Raw genomic sequence first — 18,900 nt, forward strand, 5'->3', positions numbered from 1 at the left:
AAAAACAACGCAAATTTCGTTTGGGTACAACATTGCATGACCGCGCAATTACCGGTTAAAGCAGTGCAGTGCCAAATTGTAAAAAGTACTCTGGTCTTTAGGCAGCCAAATGTTTCGGTGATTAAGGCTGCTTTCACACTGGGGCGTCGGCGGTAAAACAGCGCTATTTTTAGCGCTGTTTTACCGCGACATTCGGCCGCTAGCGGTGCGGTTTTAACCCAACACAACCACCCCACCCCCCCCCCCCCCCCCCCACCCCCGGCGGCCGAAAAAGGGTTAAAACCACTCGTATAGTTCGGCTATAGCTGCGGTATAGCCACGCTGTCCCATTGATTTCAATGGGCAGGAGCGGTGAATACACCGCTCCAAAGATGCGGCTTGCAGGAGATTTTTTTCTTCTCCTGCCAGCGCACTGCTTCAGTGTGAAAGCCCTCGAGCTTTCACACTGAACAAACAGCGGAGGCTGGGGGTTTGCAGGCGGTATTTTTAGCGCAATAACGCCTGCAAACTGCCCCAGTGTGAGAGGGGCCTAAAGAATAAGTCCACTTTTTAGAAAAAAATAATAAATGCATATCTTTTTGCAGGTAAAAAAAATTAGCATTTATAATTATTTTCTGGAGCCTGTAAAGCATTGCACCAGCGATCAGTAGATCGATCGCTGGTACCATGCGTATCTGCTTGCCCATACAGCTAAGCCGATACAATCTGACAAGAAGAGAGAGTGAACTACCACGGCGCTCCACTGCGCCATGGTAGTTCACTGAAAACTACAAGACGATAGCCCCAAAGGATGTCAGACCTTGTAGTTTTCCATTCACAGGACATTTGGCCCCGCTCGGGAGCCGAAGAACCCTTCTAGCTGTCAGATCGGGGAGGTGCAGGGGCCGGTCTGTTGGAATCATGTTACACCCTGAATAAGGGTGTCACATGTTACGAAGGGTGAACTTATCCTTAAACCAGAGGATGCACGGGTACACCCATATGGGGCACGTATCCCTGATGACCACCTTCTTCAGCCTTCTGTACCTCCTGGCCAGTGAACATGGCATTTCCTCGGGCAGCCATGTACCAATAGGATCACTTGTAAACAAACCGACGTCACGTCCGGTGCCTCTCTCCCCTCCACGTACCTATTGGTACAGTGAGAGGGGAGAGATCAAGTGATGTGGGCTGGATGTGTACTGCCCACAGCGCTTATCTGTGCCCATTCCAACACTTATCCATTCATCCCATCCCATCCATGCTCAGAAATACTCATCCATCCATCCATGCTCAGAAATACTCATCCATCCATCCCATCCCATCCATGCTCAGAAATACTCATCCATACTCAGCAATACTCATCCGTACTCAGCAATACTCATCCATGCTCAGCAATACTCATTCATCCATACTCGGCAATACTCATCCATCCATACTCATGCATCCATCCATACTCAGCAATACTCATCCATGCTCAGCAATACTCATCCATCCATACTCAGCAATACTCATCCATCCTCAGCATTACTCATCCATCCATCCATGCTCAGCCACCAATACTCATCCATCCATACTTATCCATCCTCAGCAATACTCATCCATCCATCCATACTCAGCCATACCCACCCAGCCATCCCATCCATACTCAGCCATACCCAACCATCCACATTCATGACTCAACCATGCTTAGCCATCCCCATCCACGGCTTATCCATGTTACATCGGTTCGCATCCATGCCACTACAGTGCCTCAAAGTGTAATAGGTAGTCAAATTAGATTTGAAATGTATGCCCCTAGAACGCCTGATGGTGCTCCCTGCATGTTGGGCCTCTGTATGTGACCAGGCTGTGTATAAGTCCCACACATGTGGTATTGCCGTACTCAGGAGGAGTAGGAGAATCTATTTTGGGGTGTAATTTTTGGTATGTACATGCTATTTGTTAGAAAAATTGGGGCAAAAAAGTATTTAGTTAGTCACCAATTGTGCAAGTTCTCCCACTTAAAAAGATGAGAGAGGCCTGTAATTGTCATCATAGGTATACCTCAACTATGAGAGACAAAATGTGGAAGCAAATCCAGACAATCACATTGTCTGATTTTTGAAAGAATTTATTGGCAAATTATGGTGGAAGATAAGTATTTGGTCATCTACAAACAAGCAAGATTTCTGGCTCTCACAGACCTGTATCTTCTTCTTTAAGAGGCTCCTCTGTCCTCCACGCATTACCTGTATTAATGGCACCTGTTTGAACTTGTTATCAGTATAAGTGACACCTGTCCACAACCTCAAACAGTCACACTCCATACTCCACTATGGTGAAGATCAGAGCTGTCGAAGGACACCAAAAACAAATTTGTAGACCTGCACCAGGCTGGGAAGACTGAATCTGCAATAGGCAAGCAGCTTGGTGTGAAGAAATCAACTGTGGGAGCAATAATTAGAAAATGGAAGACATACAAGACCACTGATAATCTCCCTTGATCTGGGGCTCCACGATATTGACAAAATACTTATTTTCCACCATAATTTGCAAATAAATTCTTTCAAAAATCTGACAATGTGATTGTCTGGATTTGTATACAGTGTAATGACTGCGCTTAAGACAATATGTAGGTATGCAGCCCCCCTGAAGAAGCTCCCTAGAAGGTGCTTCTGAAATGAGTAGATAAATAAAATGGGGTGATGGCGCTCCCTATACTTGATTGGGCGAGTGAGTAAAAAAGAAATAGAATTAAATTGAAAATAATAAAAAAAATAATACAGGCCAATGTGCTGGCTCCACAGCGGAGAAGCCCCACCTATTTACAGGTTATGTGTATAACCAGGGGTGCTATTACATATATGATCCCCTTACAAGGTGTATGATTATTATACTAGTGGTAGTGGTATTTTGTGAATACCCTCATCAGGTGTAAAAATATAACATAAAGTCCCTATGAGTACCAAACCAATATAACTCATATATATATAAACTTATCAGTGTACAGTGCAATATACAATGATGAATTGATAGTTTCCATACGTGAATTTAAACATTAATACCATCATAGATAATAACAATATGCCCATAAACCACCATACAATTGACCAGTTCAATAAATGGTATGCAGCTACCAGGTTAGAAAGACCATGAGCATATTAGGTGAACTGTGTTCAAAAAATTATTAGTCCATAATTAGTGTATACAGATATCTTCAAAAAGATGATAAGAGTTGTCAAAAACCGTGACTTGAGTGCTCTAAATATCCTTGGTGACTTAGTGCTCCCCCTCAGGGGTCCCCACTCACCAGATCAAGTCACCCCAAAAGGGGCACTACGCGTATGAATATGGCCTCCGTGATCTCCTTGTCGGCTTGGTCGTTGGTGTTCCAAGGATAATCCTCAGCATTCATTGGGGAGTAGAGCTTGGTCCGTCATGTACAAAAGAAAGAATAGTGGACTCCCATAGTGTAGTAAATGAGATAAAAATTTTATTGCTACATATAAAAAAACTTCCAATAAAAACCTACAGTCCAGCAGCAACTGGCTAGTAGTATTCCAGAAGAAAAGTACCAAAAATATATATATATTGTACTCCCAGCTTTGGTATAGCTAAGAAATTGCTACACCAAACAAATATAAAAAACAGCAGCCTGTGACGCTAGGTGGAAGTGAGACCGCTTGTTTGCACTCCACCTGCGTTCCACCGGCCCGATTCCAGAAATGACGTAGCGTGCGTGGCGCCGTCGTACGCGTTTCATCATAGACGTCCTCAGCGACGGTACCTGCACGCCACGCAACACGTCATTTAATAGGGAAGCAGCCATATCGGTCCCACCCCTCATAGACGAAGGCAACTATCATGGTGAGCTGTAGGTGGAACAACACGCCTGATGTATCCCGGAGTATCCGCAATGGTTGTATAAGTAAATTAAATAAATGTAATTAATGTGCAGCGTCCGACTTCATGGCTTATTTCCTAAGGGTTTGGATCACTTATACATCATGGCAAAACATTAGCAATAATAACGAATAATGATCCCAATATTCAGCATTACCAATTTATCCATGGACCCTATGTGTAGAACCCAGTATCCATAGTCTACAACTCACACAGGGCTCCCCCTATGGGCCATTTCTATTCTCCCTCTCAGAATATGCTAGCTTCATCACACTAGGTTTAAGAATCATACAGAGTTCTAAATACACAATGTGGGCCATCACTAGCGAAAATTGTTAAATTCTAGATAGATCTATAATGATGTGAGGGATATTTAAGATGATATGTATCTAATATAAGGGAAGAGACAGTAGGACTAGAGGTGATTATCTAGTGTAAATAGATATAAATATCTAGTGTGGATAAAGAGGCAAAAAAGCACTAAAAAATTAATTAACCACAGTCCCACGCTGGGGGCCATGGTATGCAATTACTGTATGCAGATGTGCAGATAATAAAAAAGGCAGATAAAAAAGCCATACGGGTGCATTTCCAAGGTCCAACCATAACACAACTCCACTGTGAAGCTAACCAAACTACATGGGGAGTATACGCATAAGTCCCAGAAGTCATAAAACACATCTAGATGTATACAGCCATACCCATTGATGTACCTCTCATACCCTGCATACAGGTCCCGAAGAAATTAGTTGGCATGGAGCCAGGGTTCCGGGTCACCAGTAGAGGCAATACTCTAACTGCCCAACTGCTTAATCCAAAGGCCTACCCAGATCACCCTCAGGGGTTAGCTATGAAACAGTTTAAAGGGGTTGTAAAGATGTTTTTTTTTTTTTTTTAAAATAACAAACATGTTATACATACCTTCACTGTGCAGCTCGTTCTGCACAGAGTGGCCCCGAACCTGGTCTTCTGGGGTCCCTCGGCGGCTGTTTCAGCTCCTCCCCGCAAGCATTTACCACCTTCATGCGAGCTCCCTCGCACGGTGGTGAGTGCTTGCGGGCGCGCTCCCGTGATACAGCCGGCGGCTATAGCCGCTCGCTGTATCACTCGGCCCCGCCCCCCGGCGCGCCGCGTCATCGGATGTGATTGACAGCAGCGCGAGCCAATGGCTGCGCTGCTTTCAATCCATCCACTGCAGCCAATCAGCGACCAGGCTGAGCTGCAATGAAGCTGACGAGGACGAGGAGCGAAGATTCGAGGCGTCAGGTAAGTAAAACGGGGGGGCTGGGGGCGGCGGTACTGTCAAAAGTTTTTTCACCTTAATGCATAGAATGCATTAAGGTGAAAAAATTTTTACCTTTACAACCCCTTTAAATCAATATCTAGGTTGAGGCCCCTTGGAGCAAGGGACCCCAACCTATATATCCAGGCAGTTTCATTTTGTGACACAAGTGTGGTTTTATTGCCGCCTCGCCAATGGTCCTTGATGCAGTCAATCCCGTAAAATATCAACCCCGTAGGGTCCCGGTTATGTACTGCATCAAAATGGCGGGAGAGATGGTGTTTAGGGAACCCCTTCCTAATGTTTTTAATGTGTTCACGTATAAGCACATATAAGGGCCGAGTGATTCTACCCACATATTGTAATTGGCATGGGCACTCAAAGACGTAGGTCACAAGAGTGCTCTGACAAGCGATGAGTTTCCTGATACGGTATTCTTTGTAATCCGTCCTAGATTTAAAGGTTTCCCTTTTACGGGGTTGCTTTTTACTGACCCTACAAGGTAAACATTTTTGGCATTTGTAAAAGCCCCTCATATCTGGAAATATTTGGATCGGCTTAGGAGGGTTGATGGCATTATGCACTAAATAATCTTTAAGGGTGGGGGCCTTTCTATACACCACCTTAGGTTTATTGGGTAATATATTTGCTAGGATTCTGTCCTCTTTTAGAATTGGCCAGTATTTGGTTAGAATATGTTCAAACTCTTTGTATTGGATGTTGAAACCTGTGACAAAAACCAGGTCTGTATTTTTTCCCTTTTTTAGATTTTATGAACGGACTTTTCCGGTCCATGTTTGCTATGTCAGTCTTCATCTTAAGTAACATATTAAACTTGTATCCTTTCTCCTGGAATCGCTGAATCAGGATGTCTGCTTGTTGTAAATAGTCTTCAATTGTGGCACAATTTCTCCTCAGCCTTATAAGCTGGCCTTTAGGGATATTCCCTTTCCACTGGGGGTGATGGCAGCTGGTAATCGGGATATACCTGTTTCTATCCGTTGCATTAAAAAAGGTTTTGGTATATAGGCCATCACCCCTCTTGAAGATTTCAAGATCAAGATACTCAATCTTATGATTGTCCCATTTTCCAGTGAAGGTTAGACCATACCTATTGGTATTTTGATCCTGCAGGAAGTTTTCAAAGGTCTCAGCTGTTCCTTCCCAGAGTATGATTAAATCATCTATGTACCTACGGTACACCTTCAGCTGGGGAATTTCCTTAGCGTAGATGTATTCTTCTTCCCGCATATTCATAAGGAGATTCGCTACACTCGGGGCATAACATGCGCCCATAGCGACCCCTTTGGTTTGGACGTAATAATCTTGATTGTACCAAAAATAGTTACATGACATAGCCAACTGTGGATGAGGTATGAAGTCGATCTGTTCTTGTTTTATAGGGGTTAGCTCATGAAGAGCTTTTTCTACCCCCAGAAGTCCGTCTTGTTGTACGATACTTGTATACAAAGAGTTCACATCAATAGTGGCTAATAGCCAATCCTTTGCCCCATTTATATGTTGTAGTTCCTCTAGGAGTTGGGCACTGTCTCGTAGATATGATTTTCCCATTCTTACCAATGGTTTCAGGAATTTTTCTAAATATTCGCCCAACCTGGAAAACACTGAGTTAATGCCACTAATGATGGGTCTCCCAGGTGGCTTATGTAATCTCTTATGAATTTTGGGTGTATAGTAGATAACCGGGGTTTTGGTGAAACTAGAGACCAGATATTCCGCTTCTTTATTGTTAAGAATACCCATATCCTTCCCTTTTTTGACATAAGCTTTCAATTTCTTCTCGTAGGTATGCTTAGGATTCTTATTGAGTTTCTTGTAGGTGTTCTCAACCTGGAGCAAGTTCTCCATTTCTTCCTCGTAATCCCTCTTATTCAATATCACCAATCCTCCCCCTTTATGTGCGGGTCGAAGACCACTTCTTTTCTTTCTCCCAAGGCTTTTATAGTTTTCCAGACATGTTTTGTTTTATGATTCCTGCGCTTATCCAGTTTCCTTAGATCGTCCTCAACCATTTTTTGGAAGGCTCCCATACATTGATTCCCTGATGTTGTGGGATTGAAGGTAGAGTTATTTTTCAACCCGGTATGCACGTACAGTGGTTCCTTTCTGATTCTTGTATCTTTATTTGTAAAGAAATGTTTCTTGAGGTTCAATTTCCTCATAAATTTTTTTAAATCAATATACGTTTCGAACTTATCCAGGGATTTCTCGGGTGCAAACTTGAGTCCTAAATCCACTATTTTCATTTCATATTCTGTGAATAAGACATCACTGAGGTTGAAAATACCCTTTCCTAGTGTTCTCGTCTTCGTTTTCTTCTTCCCTCCTCTGTTTCCTCTAATCGTCTTCTTCTTTCTTCGGGTCTTTGTGCGTATCCCATTTCTCTCACGTGGCTCCTGTCCTGGTCTTCCCTGGGGTATCCCTGTTCCATATGTGGCTGGTGCGCTTCTTCCAAGGTCCTGTATTGTTCTCCTCGGGTTTCTCTTCTGTCCGTATTCATTCCTCTCTAACCGGTGTTCCTGTAAGCAGGCCGAGTCTTCCATCTCCCTGGTGGTCTGTCTCTGGCCCATCGCTTGGGAAAATCCCTAGGAGGTCTTGGATCGCTGCGATAGTGTGTATAGGGGGGGGTCTTCATGGTTACTCCCATATCGAACCCGCCTATTATCCCTTAATGGTGAGAACCTATTTCTAATAGGTACATTATACCTGGGCGTCTGGGGAGTTCTATACCCGAGCTAGTCCTGATAATTAGCATTTCTATTTCCGGGTCTTGTCATGTGTCTATATGGTGTGTCTTGTTGCTGTCTGTATGGGAATCCAATGTTCGCTCTGATTGCTTGTTGGGGGGTGTTATTCATCTGTCCCTCCAGTTCCATCTCCATGGACATATCAGGGCTATCATCTAACCCCATATCATCTTCTGGTGTGACTTCAGGATCTACAATAGCTGTTTGCCATTTGTATACATTCATACCCTTAGGAAATAAGTATGAAGTCGGACGCTGCACATTAATTAAATTTATTTAATGTACTTATACAACCATTGCGGACATTCCGGGATACATCAGGCGTGTTGTTACGCCTACAGCTCACCATGATAGGTGCCTTCGTCTATGAGGGGCGGGACCGATATGGCTGCTTCCCTATTAAATGACGTGGTGCGTGGCGTGCGGGTACTGTCGCTGAGGACGTCTATGACAAAACGTGTACGACGGCGCCACGCACGCTACGTCATTTCCGGAATCGGGCCGGTGGAACGCAGGTGGAGTGCAAACAAGCGGTCTCACTTCCACCTAGCGTCACAGGCTGCTGTTTTTTATATTTGTTTGCTGTAGCAATTGCTTAGCTATACCAAAGCTGGGAGTACAAAATATATATATTTTTGGTACTTTTCTGCTGGAATACTACTAGCCAGTTGCTGCTGGACTGTAGGTTTTTATTGGAAGATTTTTTATATGTAGCAATAAAATTTTTATCTCATTTACTACACTATGGGAGTCCACTATTCTTTCTTTTGTACATGACGGACCAAGCTCTACTCCCCTATGAATGCTGAGGATTATCCTTGGAACCCCAACGACCAAGCCGACAAGGGGATCACGGAGGCCATATTCATACGCGTAGTGCCCCTTTTGGGGTGACTTGATCTGGTGAGTGGGGACCCTTGAGGGGGAGCACTAAGTCACCAAGGATATTTAGAGCACTCAAGTCACGGTTTTTTACAACTCTTATCACCTTTTTGAAGATATCTGTATACACTAATTATGGACTAATAATTTTTTGAACACAGTTCACCTAATATGCTCATGGACTTTCTAACCTGGTAGCTGCATACCATTTATTGAACTGATCAATTGTATGGTGGTTTATGGGCATGTTGTTATTATCTATGATGTTATTAATGTTTAAATTCACGTATGGAAACTATCAATTCATCACTGTATATTGCACTGTACACTGATAAGTTTATATATATATATATATATATGAGTTATATTGGTTTGGTACTCCTAGGGACTTTATTTATGTTATATTTTTACACCTGATGAGCGTATTCACAAAATACCACTACCACTAGTATAATAATCATACATCTTGTAAGGGGATCATATATGTAATAGCACCCCTGGTTATACACATAACCTGTAAATAGGTGGGGCATCTCCGCTGTGGAGCCAGCACATTGGCCTGTATTATTTTTTTATTATTTTCAATTTAATTCTATTTCTTTTTTACTCACTCGCCCAATCAAGTATAGGGAGCGCCATCACCCCATTTTATTTATCTACTGATTGTCTGGATTTGTTTCCACATTTTGTCTCTCATAGTTGAGGTATACCTATGATGACAATTACAGGCATCTCTCATCTTTTTAAGTGGGAGAACTTGCACAATTGGTGGCTGACTAAATACTTTTCTGCCCCACTGTAAATGGACAACTTTGTGTTAAAAAAAATAAATGCGTTTTCATTTTCGTTCCACTTTTTCCAAAAACTTGTAGAAAAAAATGACATGTTCAAAAGACTCAATATGCCTCATAGATTATACGTTGGGTTTTCTTTCCAAAATGGGGTCATTTTTGGGCATTTCCATTGTCCTGGTGCTCCAGGGCCTTCAAAAGTGTAAGAGGTAGTCAAGACATTAGATGTGTAATTTATGCTCCTAGAACATGTTGGGCCTCTGTATGTGGCGATGTTTAAAAGTCTCATACGTGGTATCACCATATTCAGGAGGAGTAATAGAATGTATTTTGTGGTGTAATTTGTGCAATGCATATGCTGTGTGTGAGAAATAACCTGATAATATGACACTTTTGTGAAAAAAAGAAAAAAAAAATCTTGATTTTTCAAAGAATTGTGGGAAAAAAATTACAACTTTAAAAAACTCACCATGCCTCTTTCTAAATACCTTGGAATGTCTATTTTACTTTCCAAAAGGGGGTCATTTGGGGGTATTTGTACTTTCCTAGCTTGTTAGCCCCCTTTCACACGAGGCGGACTCCGTTTCTACGGAGCCCGCCTCGGTCCGCTGGCTCAGCGGGAGATCTGTCCGTTGATGTCCACTGAGCCGGCGGATGACAGGTCCCTCTCTGCTCACTGAGCGGGGAGGGGCTTGTCAGTCGCCGCTGCCGCCTATGGAGGGATCGGATGAAAACGGACAGCATGTCCGTTTTCATCAGATCTCACCCGATCCGTCAGCGACGAACCTGGACGTAGAGCCATTCATCTGCTTTTAGCGGATCGGACGGGGTCGGATGTCAGCGGACATGTCTCCGCTGACATCCGACGCTCCATAGACTAACATGGAGCGCCCGTTCAGGTCCGCCGTCAAAACTGACAGGCGGACCTGAACGGTCCGATCGTGTTAAAAGGGGCCTTAGGGTCTCAAGAAATGAGCTAGGCTGTCAGTACTTCAGGTGTGATCAATTTTCAGTGATTGGCACCATTGCTTTTGGACTCTATGGGGTTGATTTACTAAAGGCAAATCCAGTTTGAACTACAAGTGCACATGGAAGTGCATTCGCTGTAGATCTGAGGGGAAGATCTGCTGATTTTATCTTCTAATCATGTACAAGCAAAAATGCTGTTTTTTATTTTCCTTGCATGTCCCCCTTAGATCTACAGTGACTGCACTTCCAAGTGCACTTGTAGTGCAAAGTGGATTTGCCTTTAGTAAATAAACCCCTATAATTTTCACACAGATTAAATAAAATACATTGATTTGGATTATTTTTACCAAAGATATGTAGCAGTATGAAATTTGGCCAAGGAACATTTTTAATTTGCAAAATTTTATAACAGAAACAAAAATGTATTTTTTTTTTTTAACAGAATTTTCTTTTTTTTTTTTAAAGCGCAAAAATTTTAAAAAAACAGCGGTGATTAAATGCCACCAAAAGAAAGCTCTATTAGTGAAAAAAATTACAAACATTTCATATGGGTACAGTGTTGCACGACTGAGCTATTGTCATTCAAAGTGTGAGAGCACTGAAAGCTGAAAATTGGTCTGGTTAGGAAGGGGGTTTAAGTGCCCAGTTGTCAAGTGGTTAAGACCAAAGCTTTTAAAGCAGAACTAAGCCCATCGATTTAACACTTTCAAAAAAGTTACATTCCAGTCACATGCTGGGAATGTAACAGTCACATTGGTTGTACTCTCAACCAAAATGTCAAACCATCAAGTGGCTGGTGTCATAACTGATCACATGCAGCATCATGGCAGTTGAAGATAAAACAGAGGTTAAGATGACAGCTTTCTGAAAACAATAGGATTTCGTTCCGTTTTAAGTATTTAAGTAATTTTTTGTATTTTTTAAATTTATTTTACAGCTGCCTTAAAAGCTTGGTATTCTTGCAATAAATCTCTCCCTTCCCGAATCATAATCTACAGAGATGGAGTTGGAGATGGGCAACTTAACACATTGGTGAACTATGAAATTGCCCAGCTTGTTGATAGCATAAAAACTACAGGAACAGACTACAGGTAATGCTCACAAATAAAAAAAATACACTTGTGTGTACAGTATATTGTATAATTTGCCATTTTTAATTCATTTTTAAAGACATTTTACCTAATGTTAACTTGCAGGAGAAATAAACTCAAAATCATTTGTCAGTAATTAGTAATGATCTTTCTCTTTGGGGACATGACAACCTGTTACATTCCCTGTTTAAAGAATGCCATGATTTACTGTTTATGCTCTCACAGCATGAGCCTGGGTGAACATTCTAAAGTGGTGGTGTATTGAGCTGTAGCAGTTCTACATGTCACACTTCATTGAATGACCGCTAGAGTGACAAGACGTGTTATTGAACCCCAAAAAGGAAAAATCAGGTCATATGCCCTGTTAGACAAAGTTGTACTGTGTGTATGTAAATCTCTGGACTGAATGGACAGCTATTCAAATCTTTTGGCAGGTAAAATAGTTTTCATATATGTATTGCATTTTTGTGGTTATCTGTTTGCTTGGAATTTAACTTTAAAAGAAGCCTACTATGCAAGAATCTTGGTTCCCATTAATAACCTATATCCAGTTTGGCCAACAATTGAAGTAGTTGTAAACCTCCGACATGAAAAATGAACAAAGTATATACTTCTATAGTGTGTAGTTGCCTCCATCCAAAGCAGTGAGTGTGATTTCTGTCTGCAGTCTGGTTCCTCTACTATCTGCATGAGGTGTTTCTGACAGGCTGTGCTTATTATTCCAAGGGATCAGTGGGAAGCTCCATCGCACTGCCTGTGATTTGACAGCCTCAACTGTGCATGTTTCTCTATGGGATTGAGTAGAGGGTGGTGTGTCCCTTCCCTTCACTCAGTTTTTTTTTCTGAGCTGTGCAGTGTGCAACATCAGATTCCAGCCCCTTGCCTCTGGAGGCTCAGAAATGCTGTGGATATTCTGCACTTGAAACGTATGTAGAGAAGAGATGGCTGCAGATAAACATATACAACTTATGTAGGAAGATTTGTTTCATCTCTTTGTATCGCCAGAGGCTAGTCACTTCACTAGATATGTGTAAGGATTTACAACCACTTTAAATGTTACCCTTAGCCTTGCTTTCAAAATACTGCATCCTGACCACACCAGATTTAATATTGCAAGGCCAGCCTCAAAGTGAAATTTCAATGCGAAGCGCTTTTCAAGTCCATAGCCACTGGCATTGCCACTGTTCTTGCCTTTCTGTGAAGGTTTACCTAATGTACAAGTCATTAAGGCTTGAGCATTGTTAGCTCCCTCGTTTTCATTGGTGGCTGCTTTGCTGTAGAATTCGTAAATTTTGTAATTTTGTAGGCCTTTGCCCGGATGTAATTCGCTGGAGTGTGGTGCTCCATGCTGCTTCCATACAACATCAAATAAGAATATTCCCACTGCTGCCTCTTTTGCAAAAAGCTACACTCAATTTCAATACATTCCTACTGCCCACCTACAGTGACTTTGGTCACTGACCCTCATCTGCTACCAGCTATCCAGAATTTGTACTTGAGGCATTGCTTTTTACCCTTAGTCTGTACATTGGAGACAGTTCCACTATACCAAATGTCCAGTCCTGCTGTACCGCATCTCCCCGGCTCACTTTCTAATAACAGATTGGGGGCTTGTTGCAGCATATTTACTGATGAAATGCCATCTGGAGTAATCACTTCACATTTACGACTACTTGGGTTGTGCTGCCACCTTCAAGTAAATAGAAATTGACCAAAAGAAGAGACAGGACCCCCGGCCCAACTTAGCCTTAATTTTTAGAAAGTGTCATTATTTATGGATGTGCCTGTAAAGATCCCTTTTAGTCGGTGTCAGTTCTCTGAATTTATAAACTTTTCTGCACACCCCCACTAGGAAAAGAAATGGGATGGCCTCTAAGGTTGCCATTCTGCATTGGATCCTTCGGACGGTGATCTCTGAGGTGCCTGGTATCTGGTGACATCGCTGATAGGGTGCTATACAAGTCCCCAAAGGCCCTTGGGTTCAAGCCCGTTGATAATTAGGCCTGCTGCCAGGAGTGGTGTGTGAAAGGGCCCTGCCGAAGGTCCGTGCAAGGGAGGCAAAGATAGAAAGGGGGCCGTGATGTAAGAGAGGAAATGGGGGAGACATGATGTCAAGGGGCACTGTAAGGTAAATTAGTACTCTGATATAATAGGGACTGCATTGTAAAGGGGCACTGTAATTATTACAGTGCAGTCCCCTTTATATCACTCTGCCCCATTAGAGTACAGTCCCTTTTACATTAATGGGGGCACTGGGATATAAAGAAGATGGCACTGTGAAGACAAACTGGGGACACTGTTGGACTGCTTTAAAGGGGGAACTATGATGTAAAGGAGGACTATAGGCATTGCTATAAAGGGGGGGATTGTGATGTGAAGGGGGGGTTGAGGACTGACTCCGTGAACATACGCCCCCAGTCCCTGGAAAAATTAGCTGTGCCGGTTCTTGATGCCACAAAGGTTGGGAACCACTGCCTAAAGGTTTGGGAGAAGCATATGCTTCATTCCAGAAAACTAGACCCAGAAGATCCTACCGTTTCAGCAGCGGTAAATACCTTGAAAGATTAAAGAAGTCCAGCCTGGGCTTGTTTGGCTGGGCTTCTCCTAAGGGTCACAGGAGTGCAATTCCCTGGTGGATGGAGGTGTGTAGATGTGAACACGATCTCGTCGCCTCGGAACCAGCATGGAACACACTCTTGAGTCACATCGGAAGTGACATCAGAACTTGGCGATAGCGTTTCAAAGTATCCACTTCTTCATCAGAATGGCTATAGAGATCAACTCCTGCCCCCAAGATATGTGGGGCACATTTTTTGTTAAGGGAAACCGTGATGGGCACATTTCATTGTGCCCCTTAGCATAAAATGTGCCCATCAGCATCCCTTTTATTTTATGTTAAGGGGCACTCTGATGGACACATTCTATGTTAAGCACTCTGATGGGCACAATTTATGTTAAGGGGGTACATTGATGTTAACATCTGATGTAAGGTGGAACTGTGATGGGGACATCTGATGTGAACAAGGCCCATTTTGTTGTGCTTATCAGAGTGCCCCTAACATAAAATGTGCCCATCAGAGTGCCCCTTATTTTATGTTAAGGGGCATGGTGATGGCCATATTTTATATTAAGGAGCACTCTGATGGGTACATTTTATGTTAGGGGGCACACTGATGGGGACATCTGATGTAAGGGGGCACTCTGATGGGAATGACTGATGTAAACGAGCACTGTGATGGGGACACCTGATGTAAAGGAGCACTGTGAAGGGCACATTTTGTTGTGCCCCTCAGAGTGCCTCTAAACATAAAATGTGCCTATCAGAGTGCACCCTAACATAAAATGTGCCCATCAGCATGTCCCTTATTTTATGTTAAGGGGCACACTGGTGGGCAGATTTATGTTAAGGGGCACACTGATGAGCACAACTACAATCTAGTCATAGCATAGACTTGAGATTCGGACCTCAGCCCAAAGAAAATTTTAGCGACTGGACCTCCTTGAATTTTAATTCAATAACCCTGATCTAGAAAGTGACTGTAGGTAAAGGTACACTCTTACTCCAAAGAAGAAAATGACAAATCAGAAACAAGTGATGCAAACAAGTGCTCCTTTAGAGGGAACCAGCCTTGGGCTCCACGCAAATGCCTACATCCCAGTTCTGTATGAGGAACTAGACCCCCAAGTCCTCTATATCCTGAGGCAAATCCTCCACAAATGTGAAAGGTGTGCCCACTTCTAGGTGGGAGAACATCTATTGAACTTTGCTTTCTCCTGGGCAAGAAGTCACAGGCTTCAGTGAATATCAGCGATGCTTAACTATACATACTACAAATCTACACGATCAGTTTGTAGTTTTGCCTTTCAGCTTGTCTATGGACCCAACCATTTTTACCAAGGTGGCTCTGGTTTTGGGGTTTTTGCAGACCTTGGGTATCACTGTTGTGGGGTACCTGGACAGACTACTTCTCAGAGAGCAATCACTTCAGAAACCAACATCAGTTGTCCAGCAGACAGTAGAAATCCTGGAGAGATTTGGCTGGGTGCTGAACTTTTAAAAGGTAGCTTGTCTGCCTTGTACTTTTGATGCTCAACACAACAGGAAAGATGTCTGTCTCTTGAGCACAGGTGGAGTCCTTCGATCTGGACAGGAATGAAGGTGCTGGGAAAGGTTGTAGCCCCCTTCAATGCACTGCCTTATGTCCAGTATTTAGCATTGAAGTTGGGGGAGAAGCAGTTCAATCTCAACCACTTGCCTACTGGGCGCTTTCACCCCCTTCATGCCCTGGCCAATTTTCAGCTTTTAGCACTGTCATACTTTGCATGACAATTGCGTGGTCATGCAGCATTGTACCCATATGAAATTTTTATCTTTTTTTTTTCACACAAATAGAGCTTTCTTTTGCTGATATTTAATTACCACTGAGTTTATATTTTGTTAAACAAAGAAGACCAAACATTTTAAGAAAAAAAAAAAATTCTTTGTCTCTGTTATAAAATTTTGCAAACAGGTAATTTTGCTCCTTCACTGGCGTGCACTGATGATGCGGCACCAACAAGGCTTCACTGATAGGCTCATGACACTGGTTGTCAGTGTAGATCTCTGTGACAGCGTGAGTAAAGGAATTTATGCTAACCGGCAAGTGTGTTTACATTGTGATCAGCTGTGATTGGGCACAGCTGTTCACGTGGTAAAGAGCTGCTGTGATTGGCTCTTTAACCCGTGATCACAGAGTGGAGGCATGGTTCGTGGAGGATGTCAATAGACTGAGCTGGACGACCGCACTGTAGTTGTCATTGGGCTATAGCACAATCAGCAAGTGGTTAAACTGCATAAGGATTTCTTTACCATTAGAGTGGTAAAAATGTGAAACTTTCTTCAATGGTGTAGTGGTGTCACCGGGGGTGTGGATAAATTCAAAAACTTTTAGATGCGTTTCTTAGCAAGCACAAGGATATGGAAATTGGTAGTGGCATAAACACAAACACACTGGTTGAACTGAATAGACTGGTCTCTTTATTTAGCAACCCACCCATGGTAGTTGTACTGCAAGCAGGCTTCGTACCTGTACATTGCAGCCTTTCTTCTAGGTTTGGGGCACATGCATGATTGACCACAGCACAAGTATTGCAGCTGATATCAGCCAATGATTTCAGTCAGCTGATCGGCTGTGGACAATCACACACAGAGTTCTACGTTTCAGCAATCTGTCTGTTTCTTCTCCCTGCAAAGCAGATATAAAAAAAAAAAAACATGTAGATGGTAAAGTAAAAGCAGCACATATTACACACATTACGCATTGTTAGACACACAGTTAACCCTTTGAATGCCACTAGATGTCTCAGCCAGTGTCATTAGTACAGTGACAGTGTACAGTATTAGCACCAACAGTGCTTCTAAGTGTATTAGTTTAATGGTTAAAAAGTTATGCATTCACAGGGATAGATGAGATTGCGCTTGTAAAAACATGCAAGTCCCTTTTGCAGATCCTGTGTAGTCCCTTTGGGTGTCTCTCTGTCTCAGTAACAGCAGATTGTCAGCTGTGCTGGTGGATTCCCCGCAGTACCAATAGTGCTCGTTGAGGCTGAGGACACTGCAGACTAAGGTGCAACTTACTTCCGGGATGCATGGGGAGGCGGCATGCTCCTTCATCAGACCATAGAGGAGGCCATCTTAAGTGTGGTATATACAGTGGCTTGCAAAAGTATTCATCCCTCTTGTCTTTTTACCTATTTTGTTACATTACAGTCTTTAGTTCAATGTTTTTTTAATCTGCATTATATGTGATGGATCAGAACACAATAGTCTAAAGTGGGGAAGTAAAATTAGAAAAATATATACATAAAACTATTTTTCAGAAATAAAAAACTGATAATTGACATGTGCGTATGTATTCACCCCCTTTGTTATAAAGCCCATAAAAAGCTCTGGTGCAACCAATTACCTTCAGAAGTCACATAATTAGTGAAATATTGTCCACCTGTGTGCAATCTAAGTGTCACATGATCTGTCATTACATATACACACACCTTTTTGAAAGGCCCCAGAAGCTGCAACACCTAAGAAAGAGGCACCACTAACAAAACACTGCCAAGAAGACGAAGGAACTCGCCAAACAAGTAAGGGACAATGTTGTTGAAAAGTACAAGTCAAGGGTTTGGTTATAAAAAAATATCAAAATCTTTGATGATCCCTAGGAGCACCATCAAATCTATCATAACCAAATGGAAAGAACATGGCACAACAGTAAATCCAAGAGACGGCCACACACCAAAACTCACGGACCGGGCAAGGAGGGGATTAATTAGAGAGGCAGCACAGAGACCTAAGGTAACCCTGGAGGAGCTGCAGAGTTCCACAGCAGAGTATCTGTACATAGGAGGACAATAAGCTGTACGCTCCATAGAGTTGGGCTTTATGGCAGAGTTGCCAGAAGAAAGCCATTACTTTCAGCAAAAAACAAAATGGCACGTTTTGAGTTTGCGAAAAGGCATGTGATAGACTCCCAAAATTTATGGAGGAGGGTGCTCTGGTCTGATGAGACTAAAATTGAGCTTTTTGGCCATCAAAGTAAACGCTATGTCTGGCGGAAACCCAACACAGCACATCACCCAAAGAACACCATCCCCACAGTGAAACATGGTGGAGGCATCATGCTGTGGGGATGTTTTTCAGCAGTTGGGACTGGAAAACTGGTCAGGGTTGAGGGAAAGATGGATGGTGCTAAATACAGGGATATTCTTGAGCAAAACCTGTACCACTCTGTCTGTGATTTGAGGCTAGAATGGAGGTTCACCTTCCAGCAGGGCAATGACCCCTAACACACTGCTAAAGCAACACTTGAGTGGTTTAAGGGGAAACATGTAAATGTGTTGGAATGGCCTAGTCAAAGCCCAGACCTTAATCCAATAGAAAATCTGTGGTCAGACTTAAAGATTGCTGTTCACAAGCGCAAACCATCCAACTTGAATGAACTGGGGAAGTTTTGCAAGGAGGAATGGGCAGAAATCCCAGTGGTATGATGTGGCAAGCTCATAGAGACTTATCCAAAGCAATTTGGAGCTGTGATAGCCGCAAAAGGTGGCTCTACAAAGTATTGACTTTAGGGGGGTGAATAGTTATGACTTTTTCTGTTATTTTGTCCTATTTGTTTGCTTCACAAAAAAAAAAAAAAATCTTTAAAGTTGTGGGCATGTTCTGTAAATTAAATGATGCAAATCCTCAAACAATCTATGTTAATTCCAGGTTGTTA

General features: G+C 42.6%; 1 protein-coding gene across 1 annotated transcript in view; it reads left to right on the plus strand.

Annotated features, from left to right (window-relative positions):
- The window catches only part of PIWIL1 (piwi like RNA-mediated gene silencing 1), a 766,743-nt gene that overhangs the window by 680,218 nt on the left and 67,625 nt on the right, over window positions 1–18,900 (plus strand). The window contains exon 19 of the mRNA XM_073597707.1: window positions 11,494–11,647. Coding sequence (XP_073453808.1) covers window positions 11,494–11,647 — 154 coding nt within the window. The remainder of the gene's footprint in view (window positions 1–11,493; window positions 11,648–18,900) is intronic.

This window comes from Aquarana catesbeiana, linkage group LG01, assembly GCF_042186555.1.
Source record: "Aquarana catesbeiana isolate 2022-GZ linkage group LG01, ASM4218655v1, whole genome shotgun sequence".
Lineage (NCBI taxonomy): Eukaryota > Metazoa > Chordata > Amphibia > Anura > Ranidae > Aquarana > Aquarana catesbeiana.